Raw genomic sequence first — 17,550 nt, 5'->3', positions numbered from 1 at the left:
GTGACTAGTGGGGTACCGCAGGGATCGGTCCTTGAACCCCAGCTACTCACAATATATATATAAATGATCTAGACAAGGGAACTAGATGTAATATCTCCAAGTTTGCAGACGACACAAAGCTGGGTGGGTGTGTGTGCTGTGAGGAGGATGCCGAGAAACTCCAGTATGATTTGGACTGGTTGAGTGATTGGGCAGAAGCATGGCAGATGCAGTATAATGTGGATAAATGCGAGGTTATCCACTTTGGTGGCAAAAACAGGAAGGCAGATTATTATCTGAACGGCAATAGATTGGGAGAAGGGGAAGTGCAACGAGACCTGGGTGTCCTTGTGCACCAGTCGCTGAAGGTAAGCATGCAGGTGCAGCAGGCGGTTAAGAAGGCAAATGGTATGTTGGCCTTCGTAGCGAGAGGGTTCGAGTACAGGAACAAGGATGTCTTGCTGCAGTTGTACAGGGCCTTGGTGAGACCACACCTTGAGTTATTGTGTGCAGTTTTGGTCACCTTATCTGAGGAAGGATGTTCTTGCCATGGAGGGAGTGCAGCGAAGATTCACCAGACTGATAGCTGGGATGGCAGGAATGACGTATGAGGAGAGATTGGGTTCATTGGGCTTGTATTTGCTGGAGTTTAGAAGAATGAGAGGGGATCTCTTTGAAACTTATAAAATTCTAACAGGACTAGACAGACTAGATGCAGGAAGGATGTTCCTGATGGCGGGGGAGTCCAGAACCAGGGGTCACAGTCTAAGGATAAGGGGTAGGCCATTTAGAACAGAGATGAGGAGGAATTTCTTCACCCAGAGAGAGGTGAACCTGTGGAATTCTCTGCCACAGAGGGCGGTAGAGGATATTCATTAAATATATTCAAGAAGGAGTTGGATATATTTCTTAAGGCTAAGGGATCAAGGGATATGGGGAGAAGGCAGGGACAGGGTACTGAATTTGGATGATCAGCCATGATCTCATTGAATGGCGGAGCAGGCTCGAGGGGCCTGCTCCTGCTCCTATCGTCTATGTTTCTATTAGCAATCTTGTTGTGCGAGGCCCTGGTTCTTTTGCCAATTCCCTTCAATCTGTGTCCTCTGGTTACCAACCCTCCTGCTACTGGAAGCAGTTTCTCCTTATGTGTTCTATTAAAACCTCTCACAATTCTGAACACCACCATCAAATTGCCCCTTAATCGTCTTGATGGCGTGTGACAGTAGGAGGGAATGCCTCACGAGCTTGAAGATCTGGCACTCCGAATAGGTATAATTCAGAAGCACGGACGACCCTGCCATATGCACAAAGCGAAAATGCAGTCCTGTTCATTTGCAACGTGCATTGCTGGTTGCCAGAATGCGGTCATCTAGCTAGCTCGATGCCAACAGTGGCCATTGCTTAGTCGTAATATTCAAGGGTCCATCTTAACTGCCTCACACACACAGCAGTGCTCCCTGCCTCCTCGCTGAACCGCTTGCTCTCACGGTTGTAGCCCCGAATCGCGGAGCTATTTTACCGCGTGTTTCGGCTGCGTTCAAAACTTAATTGTGATTGAACCGCAGAGCGTCGAAAGGTGCAACAGCTGGATCGACTGTGGAATTGTGCAGAGCTGCTACCACAGGGAGTGGTTGAGGCGGGATAGCATAGACGCATTTAAGGGGAAGTTAGATAAGTACACGAGAGAGAAAGGAGTAGAAGAATATGCTGATAGAGTGAGATGAAGTAGGGTGAGAGGAGGCTCGTGTGGAGCACAAACCAGTTGGGCCGAATGGCTTGTTTCTGTACCGCAAGTTCTATGTAATTTCAAGAGGGATAGAAATGGAGAAGCTGCACCCGAGTGACTGAACGGGAATGGGGCGCGTGAACCTTCACCTTTCCCCACCTCCCCCCCCCACCCCCTGGATTGTACGCAGTGTGCCCGTGCAAAGTGACAGGGCTCGAGATGCTGTGGGCTCGTGACTGACGGGCAACTCTCTGCTCGGAGGAGATTCCAACACGTACGGAAAGACATTAACCGTCCACTACAGTCAGCCTTAAGGATGATGGAGGAGGCTGGTGCTTCCGCAATTAAAACTTGCAATGAGGGGCACTTTTCAAAGTGAAGCTTTTCTCAGTTGTGAAGGTCACGGAAAAACTCAGGGCTATAAATCACAGAAACAGCCAGCACTCCAATTGAGAGGCTAATCAGCTTAAAGCAGAGTTTAATTTCTGGCATTAAAACACTTGTACAGCAACTGGCATGGAGATGGGGCCACGAGATGTGCCCCAAGTGTCCTGGGGTAAAATCAGCCAGACTCCCTGCTCCTGACTGCTATCCAGTGGAAAGTCGTCAAGAGGGCCGGATTGGGCTTGGCTGTGCCAGCCCTATAGTTGAATGGCGTATGGGACTGACTTTCTACGCTCAAGCACAAAGAGCTTGGGGGAAGTAAAAAGAAGAAACTTGGATTTATACAGCACCTTTCACAGCCTCAGGACGTCCCAAAGCGCTTCACAGCCAAGTACTTTTGAAGTGTAGTCACTGTTGTAATGTAGGAAATGTGGCAGCCAATCTGCGCACAGCAAGCTCCCACAAACAGCAATGACCAGATCATCTGTTTTAGGTGTTGGTTGAGGAATAAATGGAGAACTCCACTGCTCTTCTTCAAAATAGTGGCAGAGGTCTTTTAAGACCACCTGACAGGGCAGACGGGGCCTCAGTTTAACATCTCATCTGAAAGACGGCACCTCTGACAGTGCAGCGTTCCTTCAGTACTGCACTGCGAGTGCCAGCCTGCATCTTGTGCTCAAGCCTCTGGAGTGGGACTTGAACCCACGACCTTCTGACGCAGAGTGCGAGAGTGCTGCCCACTGAGCCAAGCTGCCACCAGTATCAGGTGGTGAGTAGCACCTGTGGAACTGGACCCCAGCAAGAGGAGAAGGGTGGCGGGGTGGTGGAAATACTGGGGTGGGGTAAGGACGACATGAAAAAGCCTCACATTGATCCAAATGCACAGCAATCTCCCAATGAGATTTACAACATTAGCGATTTCCAGATTTTGATCGCCACTACTTCTCGATGAGCACCTGCACAACCTGATCCCCAAACCCCGGGCTCGGAGTGACCCACCGTCCCGTTTCCTTCCTTGCTGCTGTTCCTCCACCCACGACGCTCATTCAGCCCATCGTGTCTGTGCCGGCCGAAGAGAGCTATCCACCCTAATCCCACTTTCCAGCACTCGGTCTTGTAGGTTACAGCACTTCAAGTGTATATCCAAGTACTTTTTAAATGTGATGAGGGTTTCTGCCTCTACCACCCTTTCAGGCAGTGAGTTCTAGACCCCCACCACCCTCTAGGTGAAAAAAGTTCTCCTCAACTCCCCTCTAATCCTTCTACCAATTACTTTAAATCTCTGCCCCCTGGTTATTGACATCTCTGCTAAGGGAAAATAGGTCCTTCCCATCCACTCTATCTAGGCCTCTCATAATTTTATACACCTCTCAGGTGTACTAGAATCCTACCTGACCACACCTCTCAGGTGTACTATAACCCTACCTGACCACACCTCACAGGTGTACTATAACCCTACCTGACCACACCTCTCAGGTGTACTATAACCCTACCTGACCACACCTCTCAGGTGTACTAGAATCCTACCTGATCACACCTCTCAGGTGTACTATACCCCTACCTGACCACACCTCAGGTGTACGAGAATCCTACCTGACCACACCTCACAGGTGTACTAGAATCCTACCTGACCACACCTCTCAGGTGTACTATAACCCTACCTGACCACACCTCACAGGTGTACTATAACCCTACCTGACCACACCTCTCAGGTGTACTATAACCCTACCTGATCACACCTCAGGTGTACGAGAATCCTACCTGACCACACCTCACAGGTGTACTAGAATCCTACCTGACCACACCTCTCAGGTGTACTAGAATCCTACCTGACCACACCTCTCAGGTGTACTAGAATCCTACCTGACCACACCTCTCAGGTGTACTATAACCCTACCTGATCACACCTCAGGTGTACGAGAATCCTACCTGACCACACCTCACAGGTGTACTATAACCCTACCTGACCACACCTCTCAGGTGTACTATAACCCTACCTGGCCACACCTCTCAGGTGTACTAGAATCCTACCTGACCACACCTCAGGTGTACTATAACCCTACCTGACCACACCTCAGGTGTACGAGAATCCTACCTGACCACACCTCACAGGTGTACTATAACCCTACCTGGCCACACCTCTCAGGTGTACTAGAATCCTACCTGATCACACCTCTCAGGTGTACTATAACCCTACCTGACCACACCTCTCAGGTGTACTATAACCCTACCTGACCACACCTCCCAGGTGTACTAGAATCCTACCTGACCACACCTCTCAGGTGTACTATAACCCTACCTGACCACACCCCTCAGGTGTACTATAACCCTACCTGACCACACCCCTCAGGTGTACTAGAATCCTACCTGATCACACCTCTCAGGTGTACTAGAATCCTACCTGACCACACCTCTCAGGTGTACTAGAATCCTACCTGACCACAGCTCTCAGGTGTACTAGAATCCTACCTGATCACACCTCTCAGGTGTACTATAACCCTACCTGACCACACCTCTCAGGTGTACTATAACCCTACCTGACCACACCCCTCAGGTGTACTATAACCCTACCTGACCACACCTCTCAGGTGTACTATAACCCTACCTGACCACACCCCTCAGGTGTACTAGAATCCTACCTGACCACACCTCTCAGGTGTACTATAACCCTACTTGACCACACCTCTCAGGTGTACTATAACCCTACCTGACCACACCCCTCAGGTGTACTATAACCCTACCTGACCACACCCCTCAGGTGTACTATAACCCTACCTGACCACACCCCTCAGGTGTACTATAATCCTACCTGACCACACCTCTCAGGTGTACTATAACCCTACCTGACCACACCTCTCAGGTGTACTATAACCCTACCTGACCACACCCCTCAGGTGTACTATAACCCTACCTGACTGGGCCTCCTAGCAACATTCTCTTTAAGATGCGCGGCCACACGCAGCCGGTCAGCTTGCTTTTAAACAGAAAAACAGCGCATGCGCGGAATTTTGAGTGGCCTGCGCAGGCCAAAAACAAGTTAGTGGGAACATTGCCTCTCGGCTGTCCTGTAATGCTACCTGACCAGGTATAACGGCACTCACCTGACCAGAGTTCACGCCAGGTGTAATGTAACCGTACTCTACACTTCTTCTGATAACAGATGAGCTTGTGAACTATCTGAACACACCGCCTGCAAACAAGAAAAGGGGGAAGTGTTACATTAACAAGAACAACTTGCACTTATAGAGCTTGTAAGCGTATTCAGACGTAAATGGACAGCGAGCCAAAGAAGAGCGATTAGGAGTAAAGATCAAAAGCTTGGTCAAAGAGGTAGGTTTTAAGAAAGGTATTGAAGGCGGAGAGAGAGGTGGAGAGGTTAGGGAGGGACTTCCAGAGCTTGGGGTCTAGACGGCTGAAGGCAGGGCTGCCAAAGATGGGGCGAAGGGAGTGGGGGGGGGGGGATGGATAAAATCCCAGAGTTGGATAAATGGAGAGTGCAGAGGAGGGGGGATTGTAGGAGGTTACACAGACAAGGCCATGTAGGGATTTAAACATTTAAACAAAAGGATGGGAATTTAAAATTGGAGGCTTTGGGGGTCGGGGAGCCAATAGGTGAAAGGGACTTGGTGCGGGTTAGTATACGGGCAGCAGAGTTTTGGACAAGCTAAAGTCTACGGACGGCGGAGGATGGGATGCCTCCAGGAGAGCATTGGAATAGTCGAGTCTGGAGGTACCAAAGGCTAGGATGAGAGTTTCAGTGGCAGATGAGGTGAGCAGGGCGGAGGCAGGCGATGTTACGGAGGTGGAAGTAGGGGGTCTTTGTGATGGGGAGGATGTGGGGTTGGTAGCTCAGCTCAGGGTTGAATAGAACACCGAGGTTGTGATCAGCCTGAGACAGTGGCCAGGGAGGGGGTGGAATCGGTGGCTAGGGAACGGAGGTTGTGATGGGGGTGGTGTAGACAGTAGCTTTGGTTTTCCCAATGTTTTAACTCGAGGAGGTGGTGACTCATCCAGGACTGGATGTCGGACAAGCAGATGGACAACACAGAGGCAGCGGAGGAGTCGAGACAGGTGGTAAAAAATTAAGATGCTGGTTCAGCACTGGGGGCAGGCGATATTTGGTTTTGTGGCAAAGGGAAGCAGCAAAGGCAACTGACTGGCCTAAATGTAATGAACAAAGAAGTCCATGAGCTCCTCGTATTTGTTGTTGGGAGATGAGGGTGTAGTCAGCGTAAATGCCAATGCTGACCCCATATCTGCGGATAATGTCACCAAAGGGCAGCAAGAAGTTGAGATTGGCAGGGGGGGGTGGGGGCAAGGAGGCGCTCTGGAGGTAACGGTGTGGGGTGGGGGCAGGAAAAGAAGCCACTGCTGGAGATGCTCTGGCCACGATTGGATAGGTAATTATAGAACTGCACAAGACCAGTCCCCACTGTGCTGGACAACGGAGGAGAGATGTTGGGAGGAGGATTGTGTGGTCAACCGTGTCAAAGACTGCAGAGAGATTGAGTGCATGAGGAGGAATAATGCACCATAGCCCCAGTAAGAGGATGTCATTTTTTACTTTGATTAGCTGCTGTGGCAGGAGCGGAAACCTAATTCTAGGGATTCAGATGGAGTTGCGGGAAAGATAGGCACGGATTTGGGAGGCATCGACACGTTTAAGGACTTTGGAGAGGAAAGGGAGGTTGGAGATGGGGCGATAGTTTGCAAGGACAGAGGGGTCAAGGGTGGGTTTTCTGAGGGGGGGGGTGATGACAGCGTTTTTAAAAGGGAGGGGTACACTATCTGAGGAGAGGGAACAGTTTACAATGTCAGATAGCATGGGGGCCAGGAAGGGAAGTTGGGTGGTCAGCAGTTTAGTGGGAATGGGGTCAAGGGAGCAGAAGGTGGGTCTCATGGACAAGATGAGCTCAGAGGAAGCATGAAGGGAAATAGGAGAAAAAAAATTAAGATGCTGGTTCAACACCGGGAGCGGGGCGATGTCTGGCTTTGTGGCAAGAGGAAGCAGCAAAGGCAGCTGACTGGTCTAAATGTAATGGACAAAGAAGTCCATGAGCTCCTCGTATTTGTTGTTGGAGATGAGGGTGGAGGGGGCAGGGGAGAGGAGTAGAAGTAGTCACTTGGTAATGGAGAATTGAAGCCGGGAATGATCCTGAACTGCTGAGCAGAAGAGGGTGAGGCCGGACAGTGCTTGACGTGGTCCATCCAGATCCTGTGATGGATGGCTAATCCAACTGTGCACCAGATACACAGGATATACGGCACAGAAACAGGCCACTCGGCCCAACCAGTCCATGCCGGTGTTTATGCTCCACTCGAGCCTCCTCCCATCTTTCCTCATCTAAATCGATCAGCATAACCCTCGATTCCCTTCTCCCTCATATGCTTGTCTAACTGCCCCGTAAATGCATCGATACTATTCGCTTCAACCACTCCCTGTGGTAGCGAGTTCCACATTCTCCCCACTCTCTGGGTAAAGAAGTTTCTGAATTCCCTATTGGATTTCTTGGTGACGATCTTATATTGATGGCCTCTAGTTTTGCTCTTCCCCACAAGTGGAAACATTCTTTCTGTATCCACTCTATCAAAACCTTTCATAATTTTAAAGACCTCTATTAGGTCACCCCTCTTTTTTCAAGAGAACAGAGACCCAGCCTGTTCATCCTTTCCTGATATGTGTACCCTCGCATTTCTGGTATCATCCTTGTAAATCTACCCTGCACCCTCTCCAGTGCCTCTATAGCCTTTTTATAATATGGTGACCAGAACTGTACGCAGTACTGTAAGTGTGGTCAGACCAAGGTTCGATACAGGTTTAGCATAACTTCCCTACTTTTCAATTCTATCCCTCGAGAAATAAACCCTAGTGCTTGGTTTGCTTTTTTATGGTCTTGCTAACCTGTGTCGCAACGTTTAGTGATCTGTGTATTTGTACTCCGAGATCCCTTTGTTCCTCTACCCCACCTAGACCCGCACCCTCCAAGTGATAAGTGACCTCCCTATTCTTCCTACCAAAATGTAATACCTCACATTTATCTGTGTTGAACTTCATTTGCCAATTATTTGCCCATTCTGCAAGTTTATTAATGTCCTCCTGTAATTTGTTGCAGTCCTCCTCAGTATTGACTATCCCCCCCAATTTGGTGTCATCCGCAAATTTAGAAATTGTGTTTTTGATTCCTAAGTCTAAATCGTTAATATAAATTGTGAACAGCAGTGGTCCCAGCACTGATCCTTGTGGAACACCACTACCCACCTTCTGCCACCGTGAATAGCTACCTTTTACCCCTACTCGCTGCTTTCTGTCTTGAAGTCAGCCAGCAATCCATTCTGCTACTTGTCCCCCGACTCCGCATTCTCTGACCTTGTTCATCAGTCTATTATGGGGTACCTTAATCGAAGGCCTTTTGAAAATCTAGATAAATTACATCTACTGCATTACCCTTGTCTACTCTCTCTGTTACCTCTTCAAAAAATTCAAATACGCTCAAGTCTGCACCCTTTGGACTTGAGGGAGTGAAGATGGGGGCCATAACAGGAAGAACAACCAGGATGGGACAGAGTAAAGGATTTGCTGAGAACAAGGGCAACAAAAGTGGAGGTGAGGGAGTGATTGAGCAGATCAACGGCTGCAGAAGTATCGTGGTGGCAATAAGTGTATTAAAGAATTGCGTCGCACTAAATAATTCACATGCATTCCAGCTATCCAACCTATAATTAATCCACTCAAAGGGATCCAACAAATGTCATAAATCCAATGTCATCATTGGTAGCCTCTTACAACCCGTGCTCACGGATTCCCAAACGCCCCATCCAGTCTTGCACCCAGCTCTATAAAGGGAGCAGGTCCTGGGTTACCTGATCTTACCCAGGTTAGCGGTAGAAGGTGCTTCACTTGGTCTCAGGGCCTCTGGTTAGAAAAGGGAACTGGATCAGCCACAGTTCCCCATCTTGATCATTATCCAGTGACTCCCATGGACTTCAGGTGATGTTCTCCACAAATTGCCATCCAGTGCTCACCATTAGCCTGACATACAAGAAGCTTGGGCAAGGTATGGGGAGGCAGCCATGCAAACAGGGGGGGTGAATGTTTGGGGTGAGGGTCAATGAATAAATGAAGTTGAACTTACATGTAAAGGTCCATGGGGAACTCCTTCATCATGTGCGTGACCATAAATTCCACCATCAGATCTGGAAAACACAGTGAGTTAAGCCTTGGAATGTATTGTGGCTGGAGCTTATATAGAATCCTAGAATAGTACAGCACAGGAGGAGGCCATTCGGCCCATCGAGTCTGCGCCGGCTCTTTCGAAGAGCAATCCAGTCAGTCCCACTCCCCCGCTCTTTCCCCATATCCCTGCAATTTTTTCTCCAATTCCCTTTTGAAGGCTACTATTGAATCTCTATCCACCGCCCTATCAGGCAGCGCATTCCAAATCCTAACCGCTCGTTGTGTAAAATAGTTTTTCCTCATGTCGCCTCTCGTTCTTTTGCCAATCACCTTAAATCTGTGTCCTCTGGTTATCGATCCTTCAGCAATTGGAAACAGTTTCTCTTTATTTACTCTATCTAAATAAATAATAAATAAATGAACAGGTTGCCTACATTAGAGTTTACTAGAGTTTAGAAGAATGAGAGGGGACCTCATTGAAACTTATAAAATTCTAACAGGACTGGACAGACTAGGTGCAGGAAGGATGTTCCCGATGGTCGGGGAGTCCAGAACCAGGGGTCACAGTCTAAGGATAAGGGGTAAGCCATTTAGGACAGAGATGAGGAGGAATTTCTTCACCCAGAGAGTGGTGAACCTGTGGAATTTTCTACCACAGAAGGCAGTGGAGGCCAATTCATTAAATATATTCAAGAAGGAGTTAGATATATTTCTTAAGGCTAAAGGGATCAAGGGATATGGAGAGAAGGCAGGGACAGGGTACTGAATTTGGATGATCAGCCATGATCTCGTTGAATGGTGGAGCAGGCTCGAGGGGCCGAATGGCCTACTCCTGCTCCTATCTTCTATGTTTCTATGACACAAGAATCATTCCTGCCTCGCTGGCTCTTCCAATGACATGATGTTCCCTAGCTCGGGTCTTTTTGCTGTAACTATTGCTGCTGAAAGATGTGACCAGGTGCTACACAAATGGAATGCTTTCCCTTTTCTTCGTCTTTTAGCGTCTTCCATTATAGCAGTAACACAAGGGAGCATTAATAACACTGCTGGTTTTTGCACCACTGCTGCTGTAGGGTCGAGACCAAGGACACGACCTGCTCACAAATCTTCAGAAGCACAGGCTGTGCGCCAATGTTCTGACTGGATTTTGGATGCTGCCCAAACGCGAACCTCTCTTCGCTCCAGCACCGATTTTTTCATCTCTCCAAAAGGGCGAAATTGGTGCCTGTGATGATTGGTCTGCGATTGCTGTCACCGATTGAGTTATAGGCAATGTTGGGATAATGCTCTGATACAGCCATTTGCAAAGTCGTAAATACACACTCGCAACGACTTAACTACAGCCACGCAACAAGGCCAGCCAGGCAAGGAACCTGTGGAAGAATTAATTGCTCTTTATTTCATGTCTGAAGGGCTGATTAACAATATAGTTGCGGTACTTGGGTGTCTGTGACACTGTAAATCCTGATGAATAAAGTTATTAAAAAGAAGGAAAAAAATGGCAGCCTAGTTCACAAAGGCACCAACCAAGTGCGGTGCTGAGGGAACACGGAGCAGACGGCCCCAGGCTCCGTCCCCCTCTCTGTGCTGAGTTAGAGGATCTCAGAAAGTATTCGCAATGATACGACTGGGCTCAACACTCCAGAGAAAGAAAAGGATTTGCATTTCATGACTACCGGACGTCCCAAAGCGCTTTACAACCAATGAATTACTGTTTGAAGGAATGTAGGAAACGCGGCAGCCAATTTGCGCACAGCAAGCTCCCACAAACAGCAATGTGATGATGACCAGGTAATCTGTTTTAGTGATGTTGATTGAGGGATAAATATTGGCCAGGGCACCGGGGAGAACTCCCCTGCTCTTCTTTGAAATAGTGCCACAGGATCTTTTACATCCACCTGAGAGAGCAGAGGGGGCCTCGGTTTAATGTCTCATCTGAAAGATGGCACCTCCGACAGTGCAGCACTCCCTCAGCACTGCACTGGAGTGTCAGCCTAGCTTTATGTGCTCAGGTCTCTGGAGTGGGGACTTGAACCCACAACCTTCTGACTGAGAGGCGAGGATGCTACCCACTGGCTGACACACAGAACAAGGAAAATATCAGTGAGGAAAGGCACTTGTGATTGCTAAGCACTACTGCGTGTGAAAGCCAGGAGAGAACAGGACTGGGGTTGGCTATGACGACTTTCATAGTCAAACAGTTTGAGAAAAAAAAAATTGCATTTCTACAGCGCCTTTCACAACTTCAGGAAGTCCCAAAATACTTTACAGCCTATAAAGTACTTTTAAAGTGCAGTCACTGTTGTAATGTAAGAAACGCAGCAGCCAATTTGTGCACAGCAAGCTCCCACAAATAGCAATGTGATAATGAACAGATCATCTGATTTTAGTGATGTTGATTGAAGGATAAATATTGGCCCAGGACACCGGGGGTAACTCCCCTGCTCTTCTTCGAAATAGTGCCATGGGATCTTTTACGACCATCTGAGAGAGTAGACGGGGCCTCGTTTTAAAATCTTATCCGAAAGACGGCACCTCCGACAGTGCAGCACTCCCTCAGCACTGCACTGGGAGTGTCAGCCTAGATTTTTGTGCTCAACTCTCTGGAGTGGGACTTGAACCTATGACCTCCTAACCCAGAGGCGAGAGTGCTACCCACTGAGTCACGGCTGACACCATCTGGACCCGAGATTGGCCACTTGGCCGACGTACCAGAGGTTGGCCTGGCCCCCTGTGGAGCCATACCCCCACCAAAGGGCAGCATCTAAAGGAGACAATACCACAGCTCTGTGATACTTTCATCATTCTGACTCCTCTTCACAGTGTCTAAATTTCCAAAGGTAACACCACACTCATTTTTATTGGGACATGTGCCTGGGATGTCAGCAGCCTGTGTTACAGCAACATCACATCATCTGGTCCGGAGTAGTACAGGCATGGCGAGAAAGCAAGTGTCAGCTCATTTTTAATAAAAAATAAGGTAAATCAAAAATGAATGCCATTTATTTAAAATATACAATATATAGATTTAAAAAAATGAAAGAACCACCAAATTATTCAAGTATTTCAATATCACAGCTCCATGATACTGTAATAATTTTGATTCCTCTGCACAGTATCTAAATTTCCCTAATTAGTTTTGCAGCTATGTGGCCACAGCCTAATTATGCATGCTGGCGAATTAGATTTAAATTAGCATAATTCATTCATATATATTCACCACTAGCAATAATGAATAGACGCTTCCTATCTCAAAGTTGGACTTTTTTTTTAGCTTCAGCAGACAGGCCGTCCCCACAAGTAACTTGATTTGCATAGGCACTAGCCATACACAGCAGGCAGGCCCAGGTACAATCCCCAGTCTGTGCTGGGCAAGCTGGTCTGAGCCACGGCAGCACTACGAAGGGTCTCAAGCCCCCTGGACTGGGGAGGACGGGGTGGTTCGGACTCCTGATCCCAACTGCTAAGCAGTGACCCCTGCTGGACAAGGGGAGATCAGGCTCAGCTGGTCAGCCGTGGCTCAGTGGGCAGCGCTCTCGCCTCGGAGTCAGAAGGTTGTGGGTTCAAGTCCGACTCCAGAGACTTGAGCACAAAACCCAGGCAGGCACTCCCAGTGCCAGTGCTGAGGGAGCGCTGCACTGTCGGAGGTGCCGTCTTTCGAATGAGACATTAAACCGAGGCCCCGTCTGCTCTCTCAGGTGGATGTAAAAGATCCCGTGGCACTTTTTCCTAAGAGGAGATGGGGAGTTCTCCCCGGTGTCCTGGGTCAATATTTATCCCTCAATCAACATCACTAAAACAGATTATCTGGTCATTTATCTTATTGCTGTTTGTGGGAGCTTGCTGTGCGCAAATTGGCTGCCGCGTTTCCTACATTACAACAGTGACCACACTTTAAAAGTACTTCATTGGTTGCGAAGCACTTTGGGACGTCCTGAGGTTGTGAAAGGCGCTATAGAAATGCAAGTTTCTTCGGATATCGTGCTGACACTCCCTGGCCAGCTCCACACACGAGGTTTTGGATATGTGAACAAGATCCTGCAGTTCCATGTGAGCTGGCAGCTCAAGGAGGGGAGAACGTCATGGGGGAAGGAAAGGAATCATTGGGGGTTGTGCAAGAACTGTTTACACCCAATTCACTGCTTTCTGCTGTCCTTAAATGTACGCCAAAACAAACAAGCTGGCGAGCGTGACCTCGTATCGAGCGGCGGGAAGGATTTTTAGAGGCAGCACCGTGTGTTCGTGATGGCAGTGGGATATGCCCGTGAGTCCGACAATTGTCTTGTCACAGAGACGGTGCAGTGCTGGTGAGTGAGTGCAGTCATACAGATAATAACAAAAAATAAATTAAGCAAATATCCACTCCTGAAGATGCTGGCTCATACTAGCAGTTCCACAGTGGCCATTATTCCTGAGTGAGCCCAGACAGCGAGTGTCGGCCAGAATATTGTACTGTAGGAAGGGCATCATAGCTGAGCCCAATCTCACCTCACCCATGTCCACACACAAATGCACTTGACACCTGGCGTAATAAAACTCACTACGCACTTGGTTTGAATATAAAGCAAGGCTTTAACCAACTTGTTTCAGAACATGGAGGTCTAGTTGTACTTCACTAGTTCCTTGTCTTACAAAATGTCCCTGAAGAGCTGGGCCCACGCCCGAGTATTTATACTCCTTGGACGGCGCCACCAGCTGGTCGTCCAGTGTTATTTCATGAGTAGTTTTTTGATAAATGATGAGATTTCTAACAACACCGGTCACAGGAATCATGGAACCGTACAGCACAGAAGGAGGCCATTCGGTCCATCGTGCCCGTGCCGGCTCTTTGAAAGAGCTCTCGATTAGTCCCACTCCCCCCTGCTCTTTCCCCAGAGCCCTGCAAATTTTTCCTTTTCAAGTATTTATCCAATTCCCTTTTGAAAGTTACTATTGATCCACTTCCACCGCCCCTTCAGGCAGCGCGTTCCAGATCACAACAACTCGCTGCGTAAAAACAATTCTCTTCAGCTCCCCTCCGGCTCTTTTGCCAATTATCTTAAATGTGTGTCCTCTGGTCACTGACCCAGCTGCCAGTGGAAACGCTTTTGCTTTATTTACTTTATCAAAAAAGGATTCCTCCCCTCCCTAACTTGGGGAGAATAATTGTAGCACTCCCCGCGCTACCCTAGCCGAGATCGGGTGCCTCGGCAGTGACCTGAGGCCTGGGTGTGAAGAGGTGCGGGCCACTTAGAAACAGAGCCACTGAGGGAGCTAATGAGTTGTTTTAAAGCCCGGACTGCTGACACAGGCATCAGAAACACAAATATTTCCTTTGCAACTCACAAAAATACATTTATATGATAATTCAGTCGGATACACGTCCCCTTTATAGAGCAGTCAAGAGAGCGATATGTGAAACCTCAATCAAGGGCTGTCGGTGTGTGTAACAGCCTCGAGCCTTGATGGGCAGAAGGCAGCTGTGAACTGCATTCTCCCATCATTAAATGAGACAGGATGTCAACACAATTCCACATCAAGTATGGGGCCGATTCCGAAAGCATTCTGTGATCGCTGGCAATGTGAAGCCTTCACTTCCTCCTTTTTCTCCCCTGCAGGCTCTGACTGCTCCTGGAGGGCAGTCGCTGTGCAGTCGCCAGCCTCCCCCAGTGAGGCCTCAGCCAGGGCTCAATGGGTAGCACGCTCACCCCTGGAGTCAGAAGGTCGCGACCAATGCTCCCTCTCATTTTTTTTCTTGGGCGGTCCCTTTAAATACGCTGCGCGGCCCCAGACATGCGGGGTACTTTTCCAGTGGCAGCAGCTGGTAAGCAGCCTGCGCAGGACCTCCTGATTGGTGTGCGGCCGTGCGCCTCAGGGAGAACATTGGTCTTGGGTTCGAGTCCCACTCCAGAGACTTGAGCATATCCAGAGCGACTCCCAGTGCAGTGCTGAGGGAGTGCTGCACTGTTGAAGGTGCCACCTTTCAGATGAGCTGTTAAACTGAGGCCCTGTCTGCCCTCTCTGGTGGACTTAAAAGATCCCACTGCACTATTTCGAAGAAGAGCAGGGGTGTTCTCCCCGGTGTCCTGGCCAATTAGGAGTACAGTAGCATAGTGGTTATGTTACTGGACTAGAGGCCTGGACTAATGATCCAGAGACGTGAGCTCAAATCCCACAACGGCAGCTGGGGAATTTAAATTCAATTAAATAAATCTGGAAGAAAGAGCTGGTATCAGTAATGATGACCATGAATCTACCAGATTGTTGTAATAAACCCATCTGGTTCACTAATGTCCTTTAGGGAAGGAAATCTGCCGTCCTTACCCGGTCTGGGCCTATATGTGACTCCAGACCCACAGCAATGCGGTCGGCTCTTAACTGTCCTCCGCGGTTCAAGGCGGCGGCTCACCAACACCGCTAGCCGCTGCCCGGCATCTCACCCAATTGCCCAATAAATGCCAGCCTTGCCAATGATTCCCACATCCCATGAACGAATATAAAAAAAAATAATTTCCTCAACTAACATCACTAAAAAACAGATTATCTGGTCATTAACTCATTGCTGTGAGCAAATTGGCTGCCGCGTTTCCCTACATTACAACAGTGACTACACTTCAAAAAGTACTTCATTGGCTGTAGAGCGCTTTGGAACATCCAGAGGTGGTGAAAGGTTCTTTCTTTCTTTGTTACCTCATGCAAGAGGCTTTTCTTTATAGGTGAGCCGAGACGCTGAGTGATGGTAGGCTATTCGAAGGCTATTCAGTGACCCTCGAGCTTGGCTAGCGATGGGACAAGGGAACTCTGGCTGACTTTAGCCCTCTCTAGCTCAGGGTGACTGAGACCAATTGCCAAGCCCCTACTGCCGCCCCAGCCGAATAGCCATGCTGAGGGAAGTGCATCCCCACACGCTGAAATTTCTAACTAAGGCTTCATGATGAGCAGGCGTCCAATCTGCCAGTGCTTAGGTAACATCGCATCTAAGCCAGAAATAGCAAAATAAATTGCACGCAATCCAGCCAGGAACACCCGGTGCAGCAGCCTGTCTGCACAGCGTGACACCGAGACACAGGTCAGAAGCTCAGTTCGCTGACTTTGGTCAGGAAGCAGTGTTGGCGCCACAATCTATGGCAGTGACCCTGGGGCAGCGAGAGGGGGCAAAAAATCAACCAAGGTGTCCGGCCCTGACAGCGATTTCAGGAAATCACGTGGGTAGTGGAATAGCCTGACGCCATAGAAACATAGAAAATAGGAGCAGGAGTAGGCCATTCGGCCCCTCGAGCCTGCTCCGTCATTCAAGGCGATCATGGCTGATCATCCAAACTCAGTACCCGGTCCCTACTTTCTCCCCATATTCCTTGATCCCTTTAGCCTCAAGAAATATATCTAACTCCTTCTTGAATATATTTAATGAATTGGCCTCCACTGCCTTCTGTGGTAGAGAATTCCACAGGTTCACCACTCTCTGGGTGAAGAAATTCCTCCTCATCTCTGTCCTAAATGGCTTACCCCTTATCCTTAGACTGTGACCCCTGGTTCTGGACTCCCCGCCATCGGGAACATCCTTCCTGCATCTAGTCTGTCTAGTCTTGTTAGAATTTTATAAGTTTCAATGAGATCCCCTCTCATTCTTCTAAACTCTAGCAAATATAAGCCTAATCGACCCAATCTCTCTTCATACGTCATTCCTGCCATCCCAGGTATCAGTCTGGTGAATCTTCGCTGCACTCTCTCCATGGCAAGAACATCCTTCCTCAGATAAGGCGACCAAAACTGCACACAATACTCAAGGTGTGGTCTCACCAAGGCCCTGTACAACTGCAGCAAGACTTAATTGCTCCTGTACTCTAATCCTCTCGCTATGAAGGCCAACATACCATTTGCCTTCTTAACCGCCTGCTGCACCTGCATGCTTACCTTCAGCGACTGGTGCACAAGGACACCCAGGTCTCGTTGCACTTCTCCTTTTCCCAATCTATTGCCGTTCAGATAATAATCTGTCTTCCTGTTTTTGCCACCGAAGTGGATAACCTCGCATTTATCCACATTATACTGCATTTGCCATGCATCTGCCCAATCACCCAACCTGTCCAAATCATACTGGAGTTTCTCTGCATCCTCCTCACAGCACACACACCCACCCAGCTTTGTGTCGTCTGCAAACTTGGAGATATTACATCTAGTTTCCTCGTCTAGATCATTTATATATATAGTGAATAGCTGGGGTCCTAGCACCGATCCCTACGGTACCCCACTAGTCACTGCCCGCCACTCGGAAAAAGACCCGTTTATTCCAACTCTTTGCTTCCTG

At 48.6% G+C, this 17,550-nt stretch overlaps 1 protein-coding gene across 5 annotated transcripts in view; it reads right to left on the bottom strand.

Moving 5' to 3' along the window:
- Nucleotides 1–17,550, bottom strand: part of armh3 (armadillo like helical domain containing 3) — a 169,908-nt gene that overhangs the window by 60,921 nt on the left and 91,437 nt on the right. For all 5 annotated transcript variants that reach the window (XM_085994197.1, XM_085994194.1, XM_085994198.1 and 2 more), the window contains 2 exons: nucleotides 9,223–9,283; nucleotides 5,191–5,279 (listed from right to left, as the gene is read on the bottom strand). In XM_085994197.1, coding sequence (XP_085850323.1) covers nucleotides 5,191–5,279; nucleotides 9,223–9,283 — 150 coding nt within the window. The remainder of the gene's footprint in view (nucleotides 1–5,190; nucleotides 5,280–9,222; nucleotides 9,284–17,550) is intronic.

The sequence above is a fragment of the Somniosus microcephalus genome, chromosome 8, assembly GCF_052327205.1.
Source record: "Somniosus microcephalus isolate GS21.2 chromosome 8, FLI_Smic_1.0, whole genome shotgun sequence".
Classification (NCBI taxonomy): domain Eukaryota; kingdom Metazoa; phylum Chordata; class Chondrichthyes; order Squaliformes; family Somniosidae; genus Somniosus; species Somniosus microcephalus.
This window is presented reverse-complemented; position numbering and strand designations above follow the sequence as displayed.